The sequence below is a fragment of the Myotis daubentonii genome, chromosome 12 (genome assembly GCF_963259705.1).
Source record: "Myotis daubentonii chromosome 12, mMyoDau2.1, whole genome shotgun sequence".
Classification (NCBI taxonomy): Eukaryota; Metazoa; Chordata; class Mammalia; order Chiroptera; family Vespertilionidae; genus Myotis; species Myotis daubentonii.
In genome coordinates, this window is record NC_081851.1 from 65,922,186 (window position 1) to 65,948,550 (window position 26,365).

The window sequence follows — 26,365 nt, forward strand, 5'->3', positions numbered from 1 at the left end:
CATTGCATAGCTCCAAGAAAGGATGTGAGCTCATGATCTGACAACGCCTGGGAAAGATGAGAGTAAAAATGTTCTCATGTAAATTATTTTTATTTTTGTATTATTTATTCATTTACTTTTGAGAGCACATTTATTAAAGCTGAGGAAGGTGAAACAAGGAAGGGCTTAGGATTGAAGAAGCAACAGGAGAGAGCCTAGGTGGGGCTGCTTCGGCTCACTGAGAAATCAGAGAAAAGGGGCCTTGGGGACAAGTTCAGGGGGTTAATCCAGGACGAGCTGCCACTGCCTGTTGCTCCCCTGGTGGCAAGTCTCCTGGGGTCCCTTAGAGGCTAGAAGATGTGTGCCTGTGGGGGAAGAAGAGGAGGAAGGGAGAGGCATGGGCATGCTCCTGAGAGGGTGAGTGAGCCCTCATGTAATTTTTTTAAAAGGCAGATGCAATCACCAAAAGAAAAAAGGAGTCTTTGATCAAGAACCCTGTACATCATCGAGCTTCTGTCTATATCTAGTTGGTGCCATATCTGGTTATTTTTATCACAGTAGCTTTAGAAATAAGTTGTAACATCTGGTAGGATGATTTCACCTTCATTATTCATTATTCTTTTCTCAGAAATATCTTGCTAATTCTTGCACATTTATTCTTCAATAAGAACTTTAAAATCATTGTGTCTAATTAAAAAGAAAAGCCATTGCGAGGCGAAGTGGAGAAGCATTAAATTTATGTATTAATTTGGAAAAATTTCACTTTTATTATGTTAATGATTCATTCCAGAAACATGGTCTATCTTACCATTTATTCAGAGCTAGTTTTATACCCTTCAATAAAATGTTATGGTTTTGTTTTCCTATTGGTGCTGTACCCTTCTTGGTAAATGTAGTCTCACATATTTTACAGTTTGTAGCTCATGTGAATGAGATTTTCCCCCTCATTTCTAACTTCTAGATGTTGCTGAAAAGAGAAAAGCCACTCCTTATTAGATATTAAATTCTATCCAGCCACCTGACCACATTCCTTTATTTGTTCTAACCTTTTTCTTTAGTAGACTCTGGATTTTTTTAGTTATCTAATATTTTCTGCAAATAAAGATGATTTTGTCTCTTCTTTTACTATTTATATAAATTATTTGCCCTTGAACCTTGTCTCTTAAGTTAGTACCTGACAATTTTGAATAAGAATGACAAGAGCAAAACCCTGCCTTCTCTGGATTTTAGTTACAGATTTTCCTGGTGCTCTGTTCTTTAAACACACTGTTGGATTTAATTTCTTAAAAATTTGATTAGAATTATTGCATCTATGTAATATGTAGAATTGGAGTCTAGTTTTTTTTTTAAAATGTTTGAGTTTTACTAACTTTTTAAAGTGAACCCATTGAGCTTTACATATTTTAATCTGACATAATTTGAATAATGGTGTTATTCATTGGTTATCTTTTGTTTGAAAGTAAAATACATAACAGATCCAGATGATTAAGGCTTTGATTTATATAAGTACTTTTAGTTATTTTCATTAATTCCCATTTATTTTCTCTTGGTTAATTTTATTGTGTTTTTTAAATTTTCTGAATCTTCACATTTAATATTCTTAGTCTTTTTTTAATAATAAAAACTTCGAGACTAGAAAATTTCCTCTGAGATCTTATTTCTGTCTATAGGTTTCAATATAAAATATCTTACTTTTATTAATTTTAATATAATATAATTTTAGTTTTGAATACATTTTATAGGGAGGTCATCTTTTGGTTGTAGAGTTTTAGATTTATTAAATTATGGTAAAATATAGTCCATAAACCTCTATGTTTGGAGAAATTATTGAAGTTTTATTTATGGTCAAGTCCATCACATTTTTGTAAATGCTTCATTTGCAGATTGTATAATCTACAATCATCTCTTTTATCTTGGCTTATTTTTTGTCTGTGTGATTTGTCAAATTCTAAAAGAGGTGATAAAGTTCCCCAAAGTTAGTTTGGAGAGTTCCTCTTATGCTTTCAGATATTCTGGCTTTATATTCTTCCTGCTATATTCATTAGTGCCTGAAGATTCTTATTATCTGGTTGGCGAAATAAACCTTACAAATATATCCCTCTTTGTCACATGTAATGCTTTGGGCCTTCAGTTCCTCTTTATGTGATATTCATATTGCTATTCCAGCTTCCTGCTATTTACACTTCCCTGTTATATCCTTGCTCATCCCTTCATTATCAATTTCATTTTTACTATTTGATGTTTCTTATGCAATTTAAACCTTACTTAAACCTATTGCTCACTATTGTTTCTCTCACCCTTCATTTCCTCTTATTGAAGACTTTTGTTCTCATTTCATCGTCATTCGGTAGGAATAGTTCCTTGAATAATTTCCTCAGATGGCATAAGTGTATTTTATTAGCTCTTTCTTAAGAATGATATTGCAATTGAGTTTAGAATTCTTGGATCACATTCCCTTTCCTTAAGACTCTATAAACATTATTCCATTGTCTTATAGGGTCCTATGTTGCAGAAGAAAAAACCCAGTGCTAATCTATGCTCTTACTTTGTAGGTAACTGGTTCTTTCAGACTACAAGTTAATAAGAGGCTCTTTCTCCCCTTGGTGTTCTGAAATTTCTCTGGAATATGTCCAGATGATGCCTTTTTAAAATCAATCTTGACTGGAATTCAGTAAGCCCTTTCTTCCTGAAGACCTGCTCCTTTTTTGCTCAGCCAAATTTCCCTCCATTATTTCTGGGCGTCCTCCTTTATCCTGTTCTCTCCTCCTGAAGTCCAGTTATTTGCACCCTGGGTCTTCTAACAAGTGCCCAGGTAATGCTGATGCTGCTGGGCCAAGGAGCACACTGAGGAATGAGCTAAAACCGTGGTCAGCAAACTGCGGCTCGCGAGCCACATGCAGCTCTTTGGCCCCTTGAGTGTGGCTCTTCCACAAAATACCATGTGCGGGCGTGCACGTACAGTGTGATTGAAACTTCGTGGCCCATGCGCAGAAGTCGGTATTTTGTGGAAGAGCCACACTCAAGGGGCCAAAGAGCCGCATGTGGCTCGCGAGCCGCAGTTTGCCGACCACTGAGCTAGAAGAGGCAGGGTTCAGTTGTGTCTGCACTGCCTCGGGGCTGCAGATGTTGGCTGAGTGATAGGGGTTAGGACAACTTGAGGCCCAGGCAGGACACGCTCGCGTGATCACATCTGATACAGGGGAAGTAAGTTGGTCAACATTACCAGTGTGGGAAGATGGGGTAAGGGTGACTTCTAAGGGGGAACCAACCAGAGGAGCTCCTTCAAGCCAGGACTCGTTCATTCTGCATGACTTACTGTGCTCCAGGCACTGTCTTAGGTGCTGAATGGAAAGGCTGTTATTGAAAAACGGTTTCTACTTTCAAAATTGCGATCTCACTTTCACAGCCTCATCTGATCCCAATTACAGCCCCGGGCGGCAGTTCTTACTCTTACCCCCGTTTGACAGATGAGGACACTGAGACGCAGAGAATTCAGTGTGTTACCCAATGTCTGTTGCTCAGATAACTAAAGACAAAACCAGGACTCAAGCACATTCCCACTGACTGGGTACTGTCTACCACACTTGGCTTTCCCATTAAACCCAAATCCAGATTGGGTTATCCTTCCAGGGCCCTCTGCTAAGAGCTGGGATTCGCTTTCCTTGGCGCTTCAGCCACATTTCACGATCTCCTTCTAATAACATCCCTGCTGGCTCTCGACTTCACCTACCGATGCATCTTCATTGCAATAGGGACACGAATCCACTGCGGTGCCAGAACTGACCGCAGTGCCCGGGTTCATTAGTGACCATGAAAACATCTTTGATTTGTCTCCACTGGCACCTCTATCTTGGTCTCCATTTCTGCTTTGAAAGTGCGTTCTCAGGCCCGACATCTGGGACATCCAGCTGTGGAAAGGCCCTGTGGATGGCTTCCTGTTGTTGCCACGCAGATGATAGATCGCATCCACCCAGGTTTATGTTGAGCCCACCTGTCGGAGACTTGCCTTCATCAAGGCTCAGGCCTGAAGCCAGAAGCCCTGCTGCTTAGCCAGCACAGGAGAGACCAGAGAAGAGACTCCACAAGGCCGGCTGTATTATGGATTTTCCTCATTTGGCGATGTCCTGGGTGAACCATTAAGAGTTGAATGCTGAGGATTAAAGCAGTCTGTTTTGGAGAGGAACATCTGCTTCATTTGTGCTCTTAGCAGTAGCAGCGCCAGCCGGTGTCATTTCTGCTGCTCTGACGGCAGGGCCAGAGCGAGGCTGTAACTGCTCAGTCCTCCTGTGCACTGCTCATCCTGCGGCCCCTGGGCCTTCGCCCACGCTGTCCCTGCCATCTGGGATGCCTTTCCCGCCTCTTCTCCACCTGCCCAGCCCGGCCTCCTCCCGCCAGCCTTCAGCTCCCAGCAGGCTCTCCTTCGCCATGACAGCATCTGTGTCTGCCACTCTGCTTTGTCATTCAGCATCTGCTTTCCCCACTGCCCTTCTGTGCCTGGCTACACCGGGAGAGTCTCCTGCTCGGAGCTCACAAAGGACTCGCCAAAACGAGGCCAGAGTTAGGAGCAAAGTCAGGCTAGAACCTAAGTCTCCTTCCTCTCTGCTGTGCTGTATTCTCCTTGGCTAACTTGGTCTGTGACTCATTTTCTCCATCTGCCAGTGGAGATGACATCCCTTGTCCATCAACGTGGGCGGAGATCTGTTCTGGATAGCGTTCATTTTTGCCTTGTGGAGGTCATGTGCTGACGGTGGTTATCTTCTGACACAGGTTGCGGGTTGAGGAGCTCCCTTACCCCAATGCTATTGAGCCATGTATTCATCTCTCTTCCAGTTCTGGCAGTGTGGCCAGTGGGTGGAAGTGGTGGTTGATGATCGCCTGCCTGTCCTGAACGGGAAGTACCTCTTTGTGCATCCTCTCAACAACCAAGAGTTTTGGCCGTGCCTGCTGGAGAAAGCCTATGCCAAGTAAGGACGGGCTCGCCCCTCAGCCCAGGGCCTCGATGCTGCCCCGCCTGTGCAGCTGCTGGGCCTGGCAGGTGCTTCCCACCAGCCGGCCCGAGACGGTCGGCAGCTTTGCTGAATGCAAGCGATGCCCCTGGGAGCACCAGAGCCTTTGCACCTAGCTGGGCATCCTCCATAAACATTCACGGTGTGCAAGGCTGCATTGGGCCCTTGGGAGAGACCCAGAGGCACCTAGCAAGGGATAGGTAGGGCAGGGCTGGACAGAGATATGCACTGGCAATGATATTATTGCGAGGGCTGGTAGAGAGCCCAAATAAAATATAATATCGTGGTCATAGTCTGCTGAGAGGACAAAGGAGAGAGAAAACAATTCTGACTTTCAGACTCAGAGTCAGTCTGAGGCTACACAGAGGAGATGGCATGGAGTGAGGCCTTGAAGGATGGGTAGATTTCAGCAGGGGAAAAAGTATGTGGGGGAGGCATCCCAACAGTGGGAATGATTCCAACAGAGAACCAGGGGAGGGACAGTTCAAAGTGAGGTCGGGTCGGTGGGGGCCTGCTGGGGCTGCTGTGGGATTGCATTTATGTGGGAGGTTGGGGGAGATGTTCAGTATGATATGGTCCAAACTCCATGATGCGGTGCTGTCTCCTGGTGTTGACAAGCTCAGGGATTTACAAACACCCCAGTTCACGTTTTGCTTAGATTCTTTTGGGCTACCTTTATTCAACAGAAGTTCATTGCGCATTTAACCATAGGCTAGGCTCTGTGCTTGGCACTGGGTTATAGACTCTCAGACCGGTTCATGTAGATGTGTGTGCGAAAGTACCTGTGTGTGTAAGAAGTCATTTTCTAAAGAGGCGCACAGGTGAGGGACACATCAGAGCTAGAAATCAACACTAGGAGACGAAAGCCAGAGGACCCTGCCTTTCAGGAGAAAATGGGCAGTGGAGAGTGTTGCCTCATCAGGTTTCCTAAAGGTCATCCTGACCAGCCCCTCATGCCAGGCTCTGGATGGTGATGTGACCCAGGTGTAAGTAGTTGACCTGAATATGCTGAGGTCCTTGGGCATGTGACAGAAGACATCATTTAGCAAGACCGAAGGCCGGGTCCAGTCCCATCCGGGGCCCTCCCTGAGGGGTGGTGACAGCGCAGACTATCCGGCCCCTGTCCTTCTGGGGGTCACAAGCTGAACGGTAAGACGTCTTGACACCTCTTTTTTTGCATCCTTCCTTTTGAGCCAACTTGTCAAAAAGGAAAGCAGTTGCTCTCTCCAGTGTAAAGAAGAGCTGTTGGTTAGGATTGGAGAGTGAAGCCCAGATCCCAGTCTAGGTTACTGAACCAATTCATGTGCTGGGGCGGTTCATTCACAAACACTGCCATTATCTTTCCAGCATGGAGTCAAGCCTCGCCCCTTCAGGGCCTTGTAAAGGGGGGAAGGGGGGAAGGGGGGCGGTGAGGCGGGGAGCTGGCAGTTCACTGGGAGAATCAGAAAGCCTGTGGAATGGAATGATGACTCTGACCCCATTTTGTTAACAGCTGACCTAAGGCAGTCAGTCATTCAGCTTGAAAAGAAATAGGCAACTGGACCCTGAATCCACATTCCACTCCCTAAAGAAATGTAGCCGAGGACAAAATGTTTCAACTATTAAGCTGTTTCAAAGCTTTCCCCTCCATCCAAAAGGGGAAGTAACAGAATGCAGGAGGGAGTCAGGTAGGATCACAGCCCATCAGAGCTGCAGCACTGCTCTCAGCACCCCCTGGACCTTCTCCTTTGGGATGTGAGGGGACAGGCTCAGAGAGGTGAGATGACTTGCCCAAGGTCACAGGGAGTTTGAGGCCACGCTGGACGGAGAGCTGTTCTCCGTCAGCACGTGCTTTTCCATCATCCCTTCATGCTGTCAGCCCTTTGGGAAAGGAGTTGTCTTTTTTGCTTCTTTGGTGCTCAGTGTCTGGCCCATGGGGACCACAGCACGGACACAGAGAAGCTATCTGTCCAGACGAGATGGCCCTCTTTCCCTCCTGTAGGCACTGACAAGTGAATACGTGGCCTCCAAACTTCCAACTCTCCTGCGGCTGGGAGTCTGGAAATGCACTGGTCAGGGCAGCCAAAGGGGGTGAGGGGAAGGAATCTGTGTTTGCAGATTTTTTCCCCCTGAGGTCATAAAACAGAGAGGAGATTGGGGGCAAGATCAGGTGGGCTGCATGTGGTCCCTTCTAGAATCTTTGCAGTTAAGAATTGCAGCATTTCCGCATCCTTTCTGGCTCTGATTTAGACATCCGAATCCTTCCCTCTTTCATACAGTTTCTGGAAAGATAGACATGTCCCCAAAATGAGGCGGAAGCAAACAGATGAGAACAAGGCTCTCTCCGAATTCCTGGATTCGGGTGATGAGGCGCAGTGACAGGTGTGGTGAGCACAGTGCTCGCTATCTCTCCTTCCCCTTCGCTCTCCTGTCAGCAAAGGGGGCTAAGAATAGCTGCCATGTTCCTGACGTATCAGCAGGATCGGTGAGCCCGCGCTGGTGAAGCAGAGAGGTAGCGCCCGCGGGGACGGGCTGTGGGCACTGCAGAGAGCCAGTGAGAGGCTGTGAAAGGCACGGAAGGGGGCTGCTGGCCGCAGGTCCTGTGCTTGCATCGGCTGTCTCGGTGGTGACTGCAGAACGATGTGGGTGCAAGACATCGGCCAAAGCCAGAGACCCTGAGGACACGGGCCTGAGGTGACAGGGCAGAGCCCAGAAGCTGCTTTTCTGGGTGACTCTGCTGCAGCCCTCTTTGAAGCTGGGGGTTAGGGGAGAGCCATTGCAGGGCCCAAGGCCACATTGCTGGGCTCAGAAATGGGTCTCTGAACTTGCAGTGCCCTCAGTAAAGCCCTCCCCATCTAAGATCAGGAGCCACAATACCTGTGGGAAATCAAGAGAGGCAGACATTCACACCCAACCGGGCACAGTCATGATCCAAGGCAAACTTTGCTGTTGACCAAGCAAACACTTCAGAGATAAGAGTCTGGTACCCGGCATAACCCTGAGTCTGAGAGAGGGAGAGGAAGATAAGATTTAGAACCAGTTTGATAACAAGTTAGGGTGAGTCACGCGGTTGTTCCCATGGAATGGCTATTTTGTTCTGTGTATCCTTCACTCTCTTTACTGAAAGACTTCTTCTAAGCCATCCAAGGCATTTTTGCCTGGGATGGTGTCCCACTTACAGTGGCTGCTTGATACGTATTTACTGAAGTGAATTTACGTGAATTCTGGGTGATACTCTGGAGGAGAGAAGGACAGAGGTGGAAATGGGGTGAGAAAGGAGTGTCTGAGGAGCCCCCAGACCTGATCCAGCCAATCTCATCGTTTCCAGGTGAAAGGCTGAGGACTGGGATGCGGGGGGTGAGGTCTTGTCCAAGGTCGCAGGCCCATTAGAGGCAGCCGCAGGGATGGACCCAGGCCCCGATGCCCGTGTGACTTGCATTCCCAGAAAGAAGGCTGTGGTGGGAATGTCGCTGCCGCTGGCCTGTGAAGGGCTTGGTGTCTGCACCTCCGTTGCCTCTGTTATCTCCCTGGTGCTGCTGGGTGATAAATCTGAGAATGGGAATGGGAAACCGGGTCAAGGTTTGGGCAATGTGAGAAGAGAGGCTGCCTTGGCCACAGCAGGCATCAGGGCAGTTGCCCATGAGCTCTCTGAGGGCAGAAATGGGGTCCCGTTCACCTTTGAATGCTCAACACCTGGCATGACACCCCCCACACAGTAAGCATCTACCAGTATTGTTAAACTGAACAGGAAACAGTGGATACTCATCATAATAATGTCCAGTACTTATTAATGACTTGCCATGAGCCAGGCCCTAGGTCCAGCCCCATGAGGTTAAGTAACTTGTCCAGGGTCAAGCAGCTAAATAGGGAGTGAGGTTGGGATCTGACCCCTGGCCTGCTCCAGCACCTGCACTCCTGACCTCTACACAACACTGCTGCCCGCGGGGCTGCCCAGGCCCCGGGAGACCAGGGAAAGGATGCGGCTGTGGGTGGCAGATGCCTAGAGTCTCCATCCAGGTGAATGGAAGGTGGCTGGCCATGGTCCGGGGTGGACAGACAGTCCATCACCTGCAGAACATGCAGCAGTCAGCTGCACAGCCTCCCTTTCCGAGTGTCTCACTGATGGCACCACAGGGTTTGGGTCTGACTTTCTCTCCCAGGTTCCGTGGATCCTATCAGCACCTGCACTACGGCTACCTCCCCGATGCCCTGGTCGACCTCACGGGAGGGGTGGTCACCATCATCGACCTGCACTCCTCCCCTTCTGACCTAGTGATGATGGTAAAGACCGCTGCCAAGGCAGGCTCCTTGATGACCTGTGCCACGCCAGCCGGGGTGAGTAGACCAGGAATCCTTCGCATGGGTCTGGGCTCTCCTCACCTGATGTGTTCAGCCACTGGCTCCTTCAGCTAGGGAGGGAGCGGTCAAAGCCAGCTACTGGAGAACAGTCTGTCATGCTGTACTTTACTGAGGTCACGTCCTTCAATTCTCAAGACAGCCCTCCCTCTGAGATAGGATTGCAGGATTCGCTGACAGAAGAGGAAATGGGCTCAGAGAGGCCAAGGAAAATGCTCCCATCACACAGCCAGCAGGTGGCTGAGCAGGGGTTCAGATGCTGCTTTCTGACCTCAAAGCCTTTGCCTATTACTTCCCCGTGACCAGAGGCAATGATTCCAGAGTGAGCGGCTGGGGGGCCTTTGATTCTCAGTGTTTCTTTACAAAGGCAGCCTCCCAAAGGCAGCATGGCTCCTTTTGAAAAGTCTGGAAGAGCCTCCAAATTATTAGTCTGTTCTGAGATGTCCAGCTCCCTACTCACAAGGTGAGGATGCCTCCTTCACTCTTGAAACATGTGGACTTTGAGCCACACGTTCCTAATCTGAAACACCACCCCAAACTAAGATGCACTTCAAACCCCAGTCACTTGCAGCAGGGTGAGGAAGCCCAGCAGACGAGTTCCCTGCCCAGCAGACGGGTTCCCTGCCCAGCAGATGGGTTCCCTGCCCAGCAGACAGGTTCCCTGCCCAGCAGACGGGTTCCCTGCCATCTCAGGGTTGGCGAGTGACTGGGGCAGCAAGCAGCACCCCCTCCCAGGTCCTCAGGCTCTATCAGTCATGTAGTGGGTGGTCTCGAGGTGTGAAATGCCTGGAGCCTCAACCACCCAGCAGCCTTCAAACTCCACCTCTAGAGACAAGTCCCAGGAATGCATGCCCTCCAGCCGGAGTCCGTAGGACACTTTCACCCAGGCCGGCTGCGGCGCAGCGCGCAGGGCCCATGAATTGTGCTGTTCTCTCTCTCGGGAGAACCTGTGAAAGTCTAAGGCATGGTCTGCTTTTTTCCCCGTGAAGCCGACAGGGGAAGCCACAAGAATGGAGAGTGGCCTGGTGAGCCAGCATGCCTACACCGTGACTGGGGCCGAGCAGGTAAGGCTCCATGGGCTGGGCCCCATGGTCTTGCTCCTTGGAACAGGCGTCAGAACCACATGCCTCAGCAGGCCCAGCAAAGCTGCAGTGAGTGTTTATCTTCTTACCTGTGGTGGCGCCCATCACAGACAGCTCGGTCCTTCTATTCGTCCAGAAGCTCTGGTGCCCAGTACCCTCACCCCCCAGGGATCCTGCTCTCCTTGAGGGCTCTCAGGCAGGGTGAGGGGCTAGCTGGACTGGAGATTACCCCTAAAAAAAGCAGAATGAACTAGCCAGTTGACTCTAGGAGAAGTTTTGCCCTGAAGAGTTTTAGTTGTAACATACCAACTAAACTACTGTAACAGATGCTCCAAAATACAGGGCTCAAACAAGGTAAGGTTTGTTTTACTCTCAGATAAGCAGGTGGTCCGAGAGCTAGTAGGTGGCTCTGCCATGCACACCATTGGACTTCCCCCTATGAGCCCTGGGCAGCTGCCCCAGGCCCCCTCCTCATCTAGCCAGAGGAAGAGAAGGAGGCCAGGGGAAAGGGATGCATCCTTTTGGGAGGAACACATTGGGAAAGGCACACTCTCAGATGCCATTAATCTGAACATGTGGCTACACTGAGGCGCAGGGATTCTGGGAAACATACTGTCTAGCTGGACCGCCACATGCCCGGCTAGAACTTTATTCCCATGGCAGACGGCAGGGTGGCCACGGAGGACAGTCTTTCCCTTGATATAGAACTGACTGTGTGCACAAAATCGTATGTAATTACTGTGTGCAGCAGCATCTGGTCCAGAAAATACTACTAAAGTCCAGCTTCCTCCATTCATAAGTGAAGAAGTGGAGGCCTGTGAGGGGACGGTCTCTCACAAGGTCACACAGCCACTGGAAGTGGCCGGGCCGACACCACAGCTCCTCGGTGCCCATCTACGTTTATCATGCAGCCATGTGGTGACAGCGCTTCCTGGCCTTGTGATGACTTCCCACAAAGGCTCCCCATCTCTGTACTTCCCACAAATCCCGAGGTGTAATACCGTCTTCCAGGCCCTACCAGATAGCATCCCAAACTCCAGGGAACATTTTTCACGGGCCTTTGTGGGCCAAGGAAAGCGGAGTGCCGGGGTCTGTTTCTAGCATGCTTTCTCCTGCTGGCCTTCCCTCTCTCTGTATCAACCTGTCTCTCCTGTCCATCGGCCTAAGGCCACTTGCTCCATTGTTTCATGTTTTGGGGAGTGTTCCAACCCACAAAACAAGGACAAAATCTTATGTCTCCCTAAAGAAATCAGTAACAGCTACTTCCTCTGCACAGTACCTGGGAAACAGTAGGCACCTACCATGCTAGTTGGATCAACGGATGGTGCCCTTGTATGAGTGAGTGAATGCATTTGTCCTAGGCCTATGAAGGTGTCATCATTGATTCTTCATCACAGATCATACGTGATGAGCTCAGCACACATTTCCCACGAGCAAGGAAGGGGTTGTCCTGATACACCCAGGCCAGAAGAGATCCCAGTCCCAGTGGCTCCAGACTCCCTTCCTCTGAATTCTCCCAAGCCCTTCCCAGAATTCTCGGTAGGGACAGCAAATACCATCATCAAGCTTGGCTCTATGTCCAGGCACTGCTCCCCACACCTCCCCTGACCCAGGTGTGGACAAGTTTGGGCTAGAGAGAGCAAATTGGTTTCTTATGAGTCAAACTTGATCATTGGCCATGCTGCCTGGATGGCTGTATGGACAAGACTTTGGCACTGCTTCCAGATCTGGGGCAAGAGCTGTGATTGGTGATGGTATCTGTGCTGGGCATGGAATGAAAGAACCGTGGTGCCAGCATGATGCACCTGCCATTCCTGGACCCAGCCCTTGTTATTCACTGAGACAGTCTTTGTTTCTCCTCTGAACACAGGTGAGAAGGGACTTGAGTGTTGAGAGGTCCAGATGGCCATGGATGTGAGTCCCCACAGAGGCTGGGCATGGCGACGGCAGAGACCGTCAGGTTATAGAGCGGCATGTACACACCAAGGGCCGAGGGAAGGGAAGTGAACTCAGGACTCAGGCTGTGGGGGTTTAGGCTCCAGATGATTCCTTTCACTATTTGAGTGTTTGCTCCCCCACAGCACACACGTTGGGTTGTTCCTGTAATACAACTAGTGGTCTAAAAGGACACCCCACCCCTCCGAAGGCAGGTGATGAAGACTTCATGTCCTGTAGGCACTGCCCTGCCCCTCTGTGGCTGCTGACACTCCCCAGCCTGTGCTGTAAGGAGCACCAGCCTGGTGAGATCCCCTGCTTGGAGATTCACGATGGACATTAACATTTTAAAGGCTCTGAGAAGGCCTGTATTAACCAGACAGGTACAGCTTAGAGTTAATCAACCATGAAACCCTTTTTCTAGGAATAAGCATTAACAGCCTATGGGTCTACCATCTGAGAGAATACATTTAAGGAAATACTATCTTAGGATAGAGAACCTAGATTAGCTCTCATCTCAAATGGACTCCTGAGCCACCCGGCCACGGTCCATGTGATCCCCAGGAGGGCACTGACAGGAAAGGAGTAGCAGAGTCGGACAAGGGGCCAGGAACTTGCCTTAGTGAAAATTTCTCCTCCAGAAAGAGGAGGTTATAACTCTCTGCAAGTGTGAAGATTAAACCAGCCCATAAATGCCCTGTGCTTTTTAATCTGCTCATCCTCCCTCTGGGCGGGACACGGACAGGAAGATAAATGAAATTGGCATTTTTTATTATGTACCTAGCTTGGTCCATGACTCCCCTGGGCAAGGGGTGAGTGTTTATCTGCACGCCTCATTTAGCCCCCTTCCAGCCCCCTCCAGTCACTGGCCACTCTTCTCCCCTGGGCCCAGCTGAGCCCTTGACTGTCTGTTAGGCACTGAGGGTGGCTCATTAAGCTCTTTGGGCCGCGGGGTGACCATTACTCATTCCTGCTTTGTGGGCACCGGCAGGTGCTGGCAGTCAGTACGTTGTGTGCAAAGCCTGGGGTGCTCTGGGGTGCTCTGGGGTAGGGCAGAGAGGGACAGGAAACCTGGGTTTGAGCGAGGAGCCCCCTACCCCCATCCCGTGTGGCATTTAAAGCCAGAGCGCCTTCCACTGCGATGCCAGCCAAAGATAGAAGCAGACAAGGAAAAGCCACAGAAAAGAGCATTGCTCAAGCTAGGGTCTTGGAACCTCGTCTCACTGCATTGCTCTGTCATGGCAATGCTTTACTGGTGATCCCATGGGCCTTGGCCAGGTGCTTAGGTTATATGCGGGGTCAGGTTCACAGCCACATCAAAGAATGGGCTGGGCACTGGAGCAGCTGTTCCTTTATTTCTCCCCCCCTCCCCCCCGCTCCCCCCCCCCCCGCTCCCTCCCTGGTTCCGAAATTAAGAGCCTGGGCTTTGGAGAGTGACTGTGGCTAGGGTCAGAATTCTGCCTCTGCTGCTTACTCTATGGCCTTGAGAAAGTTGCTTAACCTCTCTGATGCTCAGTCCCCTCCTCTGCAAGACAGCGATTGTGTGAAAATCTACCTGAGAGGATTGGAAGATGTAACGCACATCAGGCATTTGGCCAGAGCCTGGTTCCAAGCACACGGGTTCTTTTCCATGTGACGATATTCAGCTCAGCCTCCTCTGACCTGGAGTCATTGAACAAGTCCGCCCCCTCCGTCACCCCCAGGCCCCTGTCTCCGCAGACAACATTAGCACAGATCAATATCCCAGCTACAGCTCGATCATACTTTAATTTCTCTCGCCAGGCTGAGCGCTGCTGGATCCGGGACTGTAGGTCCAAGGGTCGCCATTATTTCATTGTAATTTTTCAATAGTTCTGCCCTCTGGCCTCGAGTGGTCTGAAAAAGCAAATGTACCGACTCCCTTTCTGGGAGTGAGTGATGAGGAGGTCCCCGGGGGAAAGGCAAGGCCAAGCCACGGAGGCTCCCTGCTCCGGAACAGAGATAGGGGCACCGGATGAGCCGGGCTACCCCCCCCCCATCTCCATTTCCAGTGGTCCCAGTCTTGCTCAAATCCTCCTCCTCACTCAGGACAGCACTGTGAGACGCAGCCCCGCTCCCAGTGGGCGCCTGGCAGGGAAGCAGCAAGGACTGGGGTAGAGATGCCGGCTGTGGCAGGGCCTGGAGGAAGCTCGAGACCCACACGTCCTTCCCTCTGCAGCTGGAGGCAGCATCCATGCTATTTGCCTGCTGTTCAATCAGCTCACCCCAGTTCTGGGGTTCAGTCGGAAGGAAGGATGACGTGGCCCCTGCTCGGCGAGGTGCTGAGCAGAAGGAGCCATGTTCTCCTCTGCCTCATTCCAGCTCCGTGCAGGCAGCAGGCATTGATTTTTATTTTTCCTTATTTATTTTTTTTCTGGCTGCAGCCAAATGAGGTCAGAAGTTAAATGAGTCCTTGGAGGTAAAGAGCAGCTGCATCCATATCCCCTCTTTCTGCTGACTTTGGCTGGAGGCCTCTGACAGTGTCCTTTTCTGTTCCTTGCAGATTCAGTACCGGAGGGGCTGGGAAGACCTCCTCCGCCTGTGGAACCCCTGGGGCCGGGACGAATGGCGAGGGCGCTGGAGTGACGGGTACGGTTTCCGAGAACCTCTCTATCTGTCACTGAGCCCCCTGTTCAGAGAGGCCCCTGCCCCGTGGAGTCTGTCTCCCCTGCTGTGAAGCTCACTGCAGGCTTTTCCAGATCACACCTGTCTGACTGTCAGTCCATCTCACACTCCCATGAGGCCACTCACCAGACATCTATTAGGCACTGACTGTCCTGTCTGTGCTTGCACTGTTGGGTGGGTGCTATGGGACATATACAGATGACAATGCCCAGTGTCTAGAAGGTTGCAGTCTAAGCTTTGGAGCTCATGCCCAGAATTGTTGAAAACATGAAAATAAAAAGTGGAGGCAGAGCAGGAGCCGAGCTCCACCTGCCAGGAGAGCGGAGAGAAGGCCCTCACCCCATCAATGGGACTGCTGGGATTCTGTTCTGATGACGCCGTGTCCTCAGGGTGAAAAGACTTCTTTAGGGGGGAGGGGGTTAGGGAACTGAGACAAAGGTCCGGATGGATATCGTTTTACTCAGTCCGGCTGGGTCGACGCCCTGCCCTACTGACCCAAACTCGCTGTGGCTGGTGCCGGACCAGCACCTTGCTTGGAGTAGGAATGGATGGAGCTGAGCGGGTCTCAGATGCCCCTGCTGGCCATGCCCCGGGCAGCTGCTCTCAGACCCAGCTGACTGTGGGGATCCAGCTGTGTGGTCAGAGGTTCCCAGAAGCTGGGCTGGCATTTCCCAGCTGCCCCACCCCCTTGCTGACTGGAAATGAGATGACTGTCCTGAGGACAGAGGGACGGTGACACTTACTTACTGCCCTGGGCAGCCGGTGGGGCCCAGCTTGTGGCGTTCCTCTGGGCCCATAAAGGTGTTCCTCTGATCATAAAAGTGTTGATCCACATGGATCAGCGGCCACAGCAGCACTGCTGGTGGGGAGGGGGGTTGGGGTGTGGGGAGGAGACAGGAGTGGGAGAGAGAACAGGATTTGAAAAGCAATGCAAAGCATTCAGACAAACAGAACGAACCTCCAACAAGCAGTGAAAGCGCAGTGAAAAGTGAGTTCCAGAAGGTGAATGCACAGGTGGCCAGTGTCTCAGCCCCAATTTTCACCCCACCCGCCACTCCTGCCCAGAATGTGGTCCAGTGGCCCCAGCCAGGCTGTGACAGGGACTGTGACCCTTTGTGAGCCCCAGTGGCTGACAGGTGAGTCTGCACAAGGTGGCCCTCAGCCACTGGGAGATGGAAATTCCATCGGGGTAGAGGTAGGATCGGGGTAGAGGGAAGGAAAGCAAGGGAGAGAGGGGAGCGGGAGGAAACAAGCCACATGAATTCACAGTGTAGACCTGGGTGTGACCTCAGATGCCCCTGGTGCACTGGGCTGCCGAACCCCCTCCACAGAAGAAGAACGAATTTGCAAAACCAGGAGCCACTGAACAATGTTTTCACTCTGACCCTTTCTCCATTTTTTCTTGCCTCTATTCTTCCTTCCTTCCCAGGGCTACCCTTTGCCCTTTCCAATGTAAATCCTTTCCAATTCTCCTTCCCAATCATCACCCCAAGCTTCCAAATAAAGTCTGGGGGGTGATACAATTAGCCAGAGTCCCTGATTCCCATTTGGCTATGGGGCTAGGATGGGGGAGGAGCCAATGTCAATGGCAGTCCCCTGGGTAAGGAGGACAGGTGTGAATGTGAATTCCTGAGTTGCTGTTTTGTTGCCCAGGCCTCCCAGGCTAAATATCAAATGACCAGGGGAGGCAGCAGGGGACACTGGATGTCAGGGATGGGAAGCCTCTGGTGGGCGGGCACATGTTCAGGGAAAGCTTGAATGAGGTTGAACTTGAGTTCAGCTCCCAAAAGCAGGTATGACTCCCTTCGGAAGAGATCCCTGCGTAGGGCACGCAGGCCACCTGCTGAGCCAGGAACAGTTACAGTGTGTTCAAGGCCAACAAGTTGGCCTGGGGCAGAGGATCTGGGGGGAGAGGTGTTGGGAGCTGGGGCTGAACCCAATGCCAGCTTAGACGTTTGGATTTACACCCTCTGAAGGCCGCTGAGCAGGGAGGGATGTGTACACCGCAGGGACCGACTCTGTAGGGTCAGGTGTTTGGGCTGAACATTGAGGTTCGCCATTTCCCACCAGAAACCAGGCTGGAAGGAAGCGGCAGGACTGCATGAGCACTGTCTCCACGCAGGTGGTCTATTTCCTCTCTCCTCTTTAAAGAATGGGGGCGGAAGGAGAGAGCCGGATGGTCTAATCCCGGCCACAATTGAAATTTCAGTCGCACGCACTTGAAGGCAAACTCGCATGAATCGATAGCGTATTGATTTACACTACATTTATTTTCCCTTACACACTGCAGAAAATGTAATTATCGCTTAATTATAAAATTGCCATTTTACAATAGCACATCTGACTGGCTCAGCCTGCAGCCAGGACCTGAGGGGTGGTGCCTGCCTGGCCCTCCCAGCACAGAGGTGACCCCCCCCCCCCCCCGGCCCTGGAGGAAAGCCACTGGCAGAGAAAGGTCTCCTTGCCCGCCTGTGCCTCTGGGCCTGTGGCCCCTGAGCATGCCTCCCCATTGAGGAGTAGGCTGAGGAGGGGGCAACCTGTTCCCTTCTGCCTGGGAGGGTCTCCTCCTTCACCCCAGGTCCTAGGACCAGCTTCGGGAACACAGTACCTCATGAAGTGGATAATTTTAATTATTAAGCAAGCAAACAATTAGTGCGTGCCTACTGTGTGCCAAGGCATGTGTTAAGCCCCATGATGGTAGCATTACCATGGTGAGTAAGGCTCACTGAGCATGTGGAACTTGGAGGCCAGTGAGGGGACAGTCAATCAAGCCTCTTTGGAGACCATAATGCTGGGAAAATAGAAGGAGGCAGGAAAAGAGAAAGACCGAGTGTGAGAGGAAATGACTCCATAAAGGAAGCCCTAGGCAGGGGCATACAGGAGCCGAGAGGGCTGGTGAGCCGTCGCTCATAAGGCGGCTGGGAGTCAGAGCTGACTCAAAGGCAAGTAACACACAGACAGTAACAAGCAACACAGGGTACCCTGTGCTGAGACAGGAGTGGGAGAGGGTGCCATGGAGCTCAAAGTGGGGGTGGGGGAGTGGGGGTGGGGTAGGCATTGACCCAAGGTGGAATTGAAGTGGCAGAGGGGGACAAGCAAAGCTTCCAGCCAAAGTGCCTTTTAGGAGGAAAGAAAAGTGAAATTCCTGGGTTACAGGACAAAAGGGAGAAAGACTATTACAGGCAGAGGGAGCGTCATGGTGAAAGCCAAAAGGCAGGAGGGAGGATAACGGGATTTCTAAGGAAGTGATGACGTTCATTCTTGCTGGAGTGTAGCATTCAAGGGTGGTGGTAGGGAAACAGGTCAAGTGCTTGGGTCAAGCCGGAGGGTTGGGCAGAGGTCAAGGTGCTGTCTCAGGAGTTTGACCTTCATCCTGAGCATCAAAGGCAACCGCTGATGTGTTCTAAGCGGGGAAATGCCATACTCAGATTTCTGGTTTAGAAAAATCATTTAGAGGTCAGTGTGGAGAATGGGTGGGAAAGTGGGCAGGGCTGAGCCCAGGGAGACCAGTTAGAAGCCGAAGAGGGAAATGGGGGTCTAGGGAAACAGCCATGGGGATGGAAACATGTGGGTGGCTTTGGGAGGGGTTTGGGAGCTGGAATCAAGAAATAATTATTATGGATGGTTGGATGTTCTCGCTCAGGCACCAGGAGGAGGCAGAGGGGAGTCCGGTTTGGGACGAGGTGATTTCGAGGTCACTGTGGGGTTCTGGTGGAGACATGGGATGGACCCTGGCATGTATCCACCCAAAGCGCTGAAAAGAGGGTCGGGCTGGCGACAGCCTGGAAGCCCTTGGCACATAGAGAATGACTGATCCTGTCATGAGGTGGAATGACACCCTCCACTTGTACCCGGGCACCGGTGGAGGCCTGGGCCACGGGCCCCTGCTGGGCCACGTGTGGCTGAGATGAAACGCTCTGGGAGGCCTCACCCTATGGTCTTTCTGTCCACACCCAGGTCTCCGGAGTGGCAGGAAACCCAGGACCCACGGAAAAGCAAGCTGTATGAGAACAAGGATGATGGCGAGTTTTGGTATTTACTCTTCTTTTAAAATTGCATTTTGAATCTTTAACAGTTGCCCACACCCTCAAGCGTTCCCCTTTCCCTAAAGTTTTGTGAGATTAGAGATTGGCTTTGCAGAGAGCTGTGTAGAGGGAGCCTTTTTCTCAACCGAGACAGATGCTTTGAATGGGCAATTCCTGGTGTGTTCTCACTTTGGGTGATAGATGCTTCATCTCTGAAATATTGGAACTTCCAGGAAATGTTAAGGGTAAAAGGAATATTGGCACTGGAGCTTGGAAACTAAGTTTCCTGGAATCTGGGGTGCATGGTTTTCATGCCTGTATCTCTTGTGCTTCTTAATAAATATGTTTTTACTAGAGGCCCGATGCACAAAATTTGTGCACTAGTGGAGGGGCGTGATCCCTCAGCCTGGCCTGCGCCCTCTAGCAGTCTAGGAGCCCTCGGGCGATGTCCAGCAACTGGACATTCTTAGCGCTGCTGCAGAGGCCATGAGCCTGGCTTCTGGCTGAGCAGTGCTCCTCCTGTGGGAGCGCACTGACCACCAGGGAGCAGCTCCTGAGTTGAGCATCTGCCCCCTGGTGGTCAGTGAGCGTCATAGCAACCAGTCGTTCTGCCATTAGGTCAATTTGCATATTAGCCTTTTAATATATACGATTGACTTCAGAGAGAAAGAGAGAGGGAGGGAGAGATAGAAACACAAATGATGAGAGAGACTCATTGATCAGCTGCCTCCTGCATACCCCCTGGAATTGAGTCTGGAATCCTGGCATGCGCCCTGACCGGGAATCGAACCAGTGATCTCTTGATTCCTGGGTTGATGCTCAACTGCTGAGCCACACCCCACTGGGCTCTCCTGTGCTTCTTGTTGGGAGCTGGGGGCTCCCCAGTTTTCCTGCAGGAATTCTAAAAGAGTTAGCTCAGTTCATCGCCCAGCCCAGGCTCTAGAGCTCACAGTCAGACACTGGTGTCTCCACCCAGTGGCTGTTGCAGGACTAGATGCTGTGAAAACACATTTCTGGCCGTATGCTCTCATCTTAAAGGAAAAGAGGGACATTTCTCTGAGAGGCTGTCTGGTTTACTTAGTGACACAGAAAATGAGATTTAGCATATGGGAAAAGGAGGCAGGGTCTAAGTAATTAAGAACCAGGGGGACGAATGTAAATTAGAAGAAAAAATATTCCAGTATCTCCACTTTAATCACAGCATGAGGTGAGATGTTAGGTGCTGAATTCATTTTATTCTGATGATAAAAACCTCGACAATGAAATTGGCAAAGGGCCCCAGGGGAAGGCGGTTTCCTCGCAGCACAGAGGACTCCTGGCAGAGGGACTGGCGGCCGTCCCGCTGGCCGGGAGCAGCCTGGCAGTTTGATCTGTGGGTCAAGGAGATGGCAGTCAGCGATCCAGCCTTTGCCAGGTGACTTGCAAAACCCAGGATTTGCCTCTGCCCTTGTCCTCCCAGCCACGGCAGGGAGCGGAAGGGTACTTGACCTCAGGTGACCCAGAATGAGAAGGAGGCTCTGATATTGGGGTAGAGAGTGGTAAGTCAGTGAACACTGCAGCTGGCATGCAAAAGTACAGGGAAGTGAGGGGAGCCCCCACCCCCGGGGTAAAAACAGTGCTCATTAAGTGACGTGTATCTATTTTTAACAGGATGTCGTGTCGAGATTTCCAAGACAACTTCTCCTGCCTGTATGTATGTAACCAGTTTCCAGTCAGCCTTGACCTGGGACACATGCCCCATGAAAGATGGTCCCTAATGACGTTTAAGAACCGCATGACTCCAGGGAACACCACAGGTAGTTATGACTGGTCATGATCCTGGCAGACGGCATGCTGCCAGCCCTAGCCCCATCCTAGTTTCAGCTTGGAATGGTTCTTGATTCTGACCCATCAGCCTGAAGTTGGATGGAGAGGGATTTGTCAGCCTAAAGGGATAGCAGTACTTCCCCAAGGGAAATGGGTGCTGGTGGGGTGGGCAGGAGAATCTCAGATGTGTCTCCCTGGCCTTTCACTCTCCCACTGTCTCCCAGGGCCAGAATAGGTCCACTGCTCCTCAGTCATTTCCAGGACAGTGGGAGGCCTAGGGTGAACTCTGTCCTTGCCCCGTACTGGCTTTGTGACTCTGGGAATGTTGCTGGTGTCTGTCCTCAGCCCCCCCTCCTGTGAACAGTGGGATCGGTAATCCCTGTCTGGCCCTAGACACCATGAGCACCACCCAGACGTACGGCAAACATCCCTGCCCCGGGCTGGCGTGTCCTGCCGCAGGGCACTGATGCAGAGGAAGCCCTCAGAGCCTGGCTCCGGGCTCCGGAGATAAATCATGTTGGCCGTGACCCTGGGAGCATCACCTACTCTCACTGCACTCCCACTCCCCACGGTGACAAGGATGAGTGGAACAGCTCCCTGTGAGGGTGACCCTGAGTGTGCTTACATATCCTGCATAGGAGAGGCTGTGAAACAAGTGTATGTGTGTGTGTGCATGTGTGTGAGTGTGGGGGGTGTGCATGTGCATGTGTGTATGTGTGTGGGGGGGTGGGTGTGCATGTGTGTATAAGTGTGTGTGTGTGTGTGTGCGCGCGCGCGTGTGTGTGTGCATGTGCGTGTGTGTATGATTGTGTGTGGTGGGGTGTATGTGGGTGTGTGGGGGGGTGTGTGTATGAGTGTGTGTGTATGTGAGTGTGTGTGTGCGTGTGAGTGTGTGTGGGGGTGTGTGCACCTAGACACGTGCATTCCCTCTCCTTGGCACCTGCCTGTCTTGAATGGGTTGCTGAGTGACCCCACCCCCCAGGGGGTCCCTCTTTTCAACCTCCAGGCTCTTCACTCTGCTGGTCTCATCTCTGTAGTTGAAGAAACATTTTCACCAAGTGGTGAATGTACTTCTCCTCCTTGTTTTTAAAAGGAGACTGAGGCTCACAAAATGAAGAAGCTGATTTCACAGCTAGTAACTATGAACACTGGGGCCCGGGCCTTAGGTCTTCACACCCAGAGGTTCTAACCACCAACCACTCCCGGGGCTCTCTGAACTCGATGTCCCCCCCCTCACCCCCGAGTCCCAGGAGCCAGGAGCTGAGCTGAACTCCAGCGCCAGCTCTTTCTCTTGCAGGACTTCAGAGGGACACACAGTACATCTTCTCTGTGCCCGAGAACGTGGAAGGCAACAATGTCATCGTGTCTTTCAACATCAGGCCACAAAATGTAAAGGCAGAAGATGGGAAATTTCCACTAAACTTCCAGGTGTTCAAGGTAAGGCCGCCTGCTTCAGGGTTTGTCCTTTCGGGACATTCGTGTCCACCTGGTGGGGTGGGAGGGCAGGGGTGGGTGGTGAGAGCAGCCAACCAGGCTAGGAGATGTCACTAAACCACAGCCTCGGAGATACAACCCAGAAGGGCTATAGAGTTCATCTGGTCCAACTCTAAACCTGCAGGAAAACCTGACAGAGAGAGGATTAGCCTTGACCACATTTACAGTGGGACACACCCGCCCACGCCAGCATTTCCTGGTGTGCCACGCTCTAATGCTTGTTGCTCAAACCATGGTCCAGGTTCTGTCTGACCTCCAGGCCCTATCAACGTCTCGCTTTTCCTCCCAATTTTGTCATCATTGCTGTGATGAGTAGCCACATCTGGCTGAGCTGACAATGGGCGAGTCTCCTCCTCTCAGGCACCTCCTCCCCTCCTCCAGGTCCTTCCCTTCCTGCTCCCCACAATGGGTTCGCTTTCCTTTTTCACAGCTCCACACGGGCCATGTGCAGTGGTCCCCATTCATCCCTGGGTGTGCCAGGCAACAGGCAGACCGCACAGAAAGAAGGAATGCAGGGCCCTGAGCAGGGCTGCTGGGATCTGCTTGCCTTGGGTATTGATTTGGGTTTCTGATTCTGCCTTTCTTCTCTTTCCCCACAGGTCGACCCTCAGGTATGGCTCACTACCGCCCTCACTGGGCTTCTCACGCCTCTGTTGTTGTCTGTCGGTCAAGTGTTACGGACTGACACCCATGGACCAAGAGCCCTCGCCAGGCCCCCACATTCACACTTCTTGCTGCCATTGAGCAAGTCAGTTCTGCAGGATCAGGAGCCTGGGCAGGGCAACGAGGGCCCAGTGGAGGGAGGCGAGGAGGAGAGCAGGGAAGCAGGGAAAACCTTATCTTCTACATTGTAGGGGACACGATACCCACATGTGCGTACATGTGTGCATGCACGCGCACACACAGAGCCACAGGACGGTGCTGGCTGTGCAGAAGAACTAAGCCCATCATTACTTTTGCCAGAAGGGCTCAAGCGAGTCAGGCTCCCAACCCACTGCGCCTGCTGGGCATGTCAACAGCATCACTTTGGAGACTCCATCCAGAACTCTGGTGCATTCCTGGGACAGCCGCCTGTCTCCCGTCTCATCTTGTAGCACAGCCCTGTTTCCAGCCCCTGAAAAAAAGAACAAAAAACCCTCTCCCCTTCTCCCTGTTTTCCCCCCAGGCGGAGCTCACAAATAATCATGTCATGCAGTGTAACCATTCTAAATGGAATGCCCATGCTCGACTGTACTGGGGGAAATTTATTTAGTAAGGGGCTTTTATTGTGTAATATGTATGTGACATCCGGTAATGGGAACTGCGTTATATTTATTGTTTTATCTCTAAGAAAATATTGAAATAAAAGGAAAATGATCAGGGCCTATTATTCTCCAATGAGAAGAAATTTCAGGGCTCCGCTGGGAAGATGAAATGGAGGAAGTGCAGGGAGCCCCACTGTGGCAATGCAGAGAGAGCTTCACGGAAGGTACAGGGCAGAGGGGCCTGGGGGCTCCCGGAGGAACCCAGTGTTAAAACAGTCTCACTAGTTTCCATGAAATTCTTCATATATAGGTAAGCAGAGAGGTGAACCCAGAATCCAGGATGCTGTTAGATTTAATGAGATAAAACCTCTTGTCATATTTCTTTGCATTCATTATAGTGTTAGTATCTAGATTAAATATCGGTCTAAGCCCTCTTGCATTTTGAGGGTTTGGCCAAGCACCATCTCCCTCATTAGGGCCTGTTTGGTTAATGGAGAGGCGTCTGGAAGGTGGAGGGTCTCCCTGGTGGCTGGGACGCACACCCACGGGGGCTTTCTCACCATCCCCGTGTTTCCTCTAGTTTCAGCACTTCCGGGAGAGACTGCCGTCCACCTTTTTTTCCCGATTCAGAAGAGCTGACCGGGGCATCGTGACTAAAACCAAGTACAACCTCACGAAGTGCTTCAAGCTGAGCCCGGGGACCTATGTGGTGCTCCTGTCTGCGGGCACAGAAGCGGTTGAGTTCTTGCTTCGAATCTTCCTGAAAATGCCAGACCCGGACCGGTAAGAACCTCTGGGGTTCTAACTGCAAATTCTACCTAATTCCATTAAAACACATTCAATGCCATGTCCATGGTCAAGACGGGTCAGCAAATGTACACCCTGCTGGGCAGCTCACCCTCTCCTGGACCCGAGGCAGACATCTCCGCAGTCGTGGCAGTCTTCACAGTGGAGCATGGACGGAGGCTTCTCAGTCCAGCGTGCCAGGCAGCCACTGGGCTACCAGGCAGAGTCACAACTTGAGGTGAAGCTTATCTGCCATCCTGGCAATGAGGGTTGCTGTTCATGCGTATCTTGTGACAGGAACCACTTCCTAAATGGTTAAGGACCAGATGGCCCAAAAGACTGGACATGTGGTCATGATGGTCATTGTCTGCCAACTGTCAGAGCCGCCCACTTCACAGCCTGCTCTGCCTAGGGTGCTCCACTCAGTCCTTGGCGTCAGTGCCCCCTGGGGTGCCCTCCATATGCAAGACCCCTTTGAACAGTGAGCGGGCATCCTTGTCACACTGTCCCCCTGATTTTCTAGGAACCTGGGCAGTGGTTTCAACCTCAGAGCACTGCAGGTAGGTGTGCAGGAAGGTGGTGGGTAGGTCTCATTGGCCACATTCCATCCCCAAGAGCTTCTATCTTCCTCCTTCTTTCCTCATCACTGACCAATGAAAACAAACATTATAATGGGAGGATGTTGGCTCCAAGGGGCAGGGCAGAGGGGAGAAGGCCAGGCCGGGCCCAACCATCTTCTTTCCACCAACTTCCATTTTCCCCTTCCCCTAAAGGTTTCACCCGATTGCTGGATGAAGCCTCTGTCCCAGATCCAGCTGGGGGGTTCTGGTGCCCTCACTGTGCCAGACAGGTGCCTTCCTTTTCCAAAAATTTGATGTGGGCTATTTTCCCTTTGATCCAGGCAAGTCTTCCAGAAAATGGCTCCCAACAAAGCATTTTCTACAAATACGCCCAGCAGGTATGGTACTCAGCATGGGGACAGGTAATGGAGGGACCAGAGGGAAGGAAATCTGTCCCAGGCTTTTATCAGGATGACAGAGAGGAAAGATAACTTCATGGGTTATTTTATCGGCCTCCTTCTCTGGACATCTCCGGAACTGATCTGGCTACCAAACTCTGGAGAGAAATGACGTCCCACCTGGGTGACATCTTGGATGGAATGTAGGGCTTTTTAAATCTGTAAACAAGCAGCTGGCGACATCCCTTGAAATCTTTCCTTCTCCTGCTCTGCCAGCTCCCACCAACCTTGGCATCATTCCTCCCGGGAGATAGCCAGCTGCAGAGATCACCAACAGAACTCTTCCTGCCAAGCAAGCCACCTATGTACACAAGGGATTTTCTTAATGGTTTTATAAACCGTTATAAAGAACTCCTTGACTTGTCAGGATAAAAACAGCTGCCAAGGGCTCTGCACGATGGGCTTTTTACCATTAATAATCATGTTGGGTGGAAAGTGATACAGATGATCGTGTGCATGGTGCCAGCCCCAGGCCAGGCAGAGGCCAAGGGCAGGATGGATGCCAGACATTCAGACGGCTGCTGGGGCGGTGATGGCCAGGAGGCAGCCCAAAGGGAAATTATTCATGAACCTGGGCTCGGAGGAAAACTCAAGGAGAAGTAAAAAATGTGGCTGGCATGGAGGGTGCAGGTTGCAAGGAGCACCTCCTTGAAATTAATATGGGCCCAGGATTCAGGTCTACATCTGGGCTGTTTCAAAAGGCTCTTGACCTGATACAGTCTGTGAGGTCCTGAAGGCAGGGATGACATCATATGCATTCCTTGTCCCCAGACCTATCACTGCCCTTGGCACAGAGAAGGTGCTCAGTCAATTTGCACTGAATTAAGAGAGATTAGCTTCCCCTAGAGAAGATGCCCAAACTCAGGTCACTGCCCCAAGCTGATCAGCAGGACCTGACGAGGTACCTGAGACCAAACTTCTGTCAGGGGTGAGTGGCAAATCCTCAACATGGTCTATGCACCTGCACATCTGAAATGTAATGATAAATTGGGAGGTGATAAATGGTACGGAT

At 51.3% G+C, this 26,365-nt stretch overlaps 1 protein-coding gene across 2 annotated transcripts in view; it reads left to right on the forward strand.

The window, feature by feature from the left end:
• Nucleotides 1-26,365, forward strand: part of CAPN13 (calpain 13) — a 68,144-nt gene that overhangs the window by 26,744 nt on the left and 15,035 nt on the right. For both annotated transcript variants that reach the window (XM_059660237.1, XM_059660236.1), the window contains exons 5-15: nt 4,810-4,943; nt 9,125-9,299; nt 10,310-10,384; nt 14,859-14,944; nt 18,938-19,012; nt 20,656-20,804; nt 22,109-22,248; nt 22,905-22,916; nt 24,130-24,332; nt 24,859-24,895; nt 25,237-25,293. In XM_059660237.1, the coding sequence (XP_059516220.1) occupies nt 4,810-4,943; nt 9,125-9,299; nt 10,310-10,384; nt 14,859-14,944; nt 18,938-19,012; nt 20,656-20,804; nt 22,109-22,248; nt 22,905-22,916; nt 24,130-24,332; nt 24,859-24,895; nt 25,237-25,293 (1,143 nt within the window). The remainder of the gene's footprint in view (nt 1-4,809; nt 4,944-9,124; nt 9,300-10,309; nt 10,385-14,858; nt 14,945-18,937; nt 19,013-20,655; nt 20,805-22,108; nt 22,249-22,904; nt 22,917-24,129; nt 24,333-24,858; nt 24,896-25,236; nt 25,294-26,365) is intronic.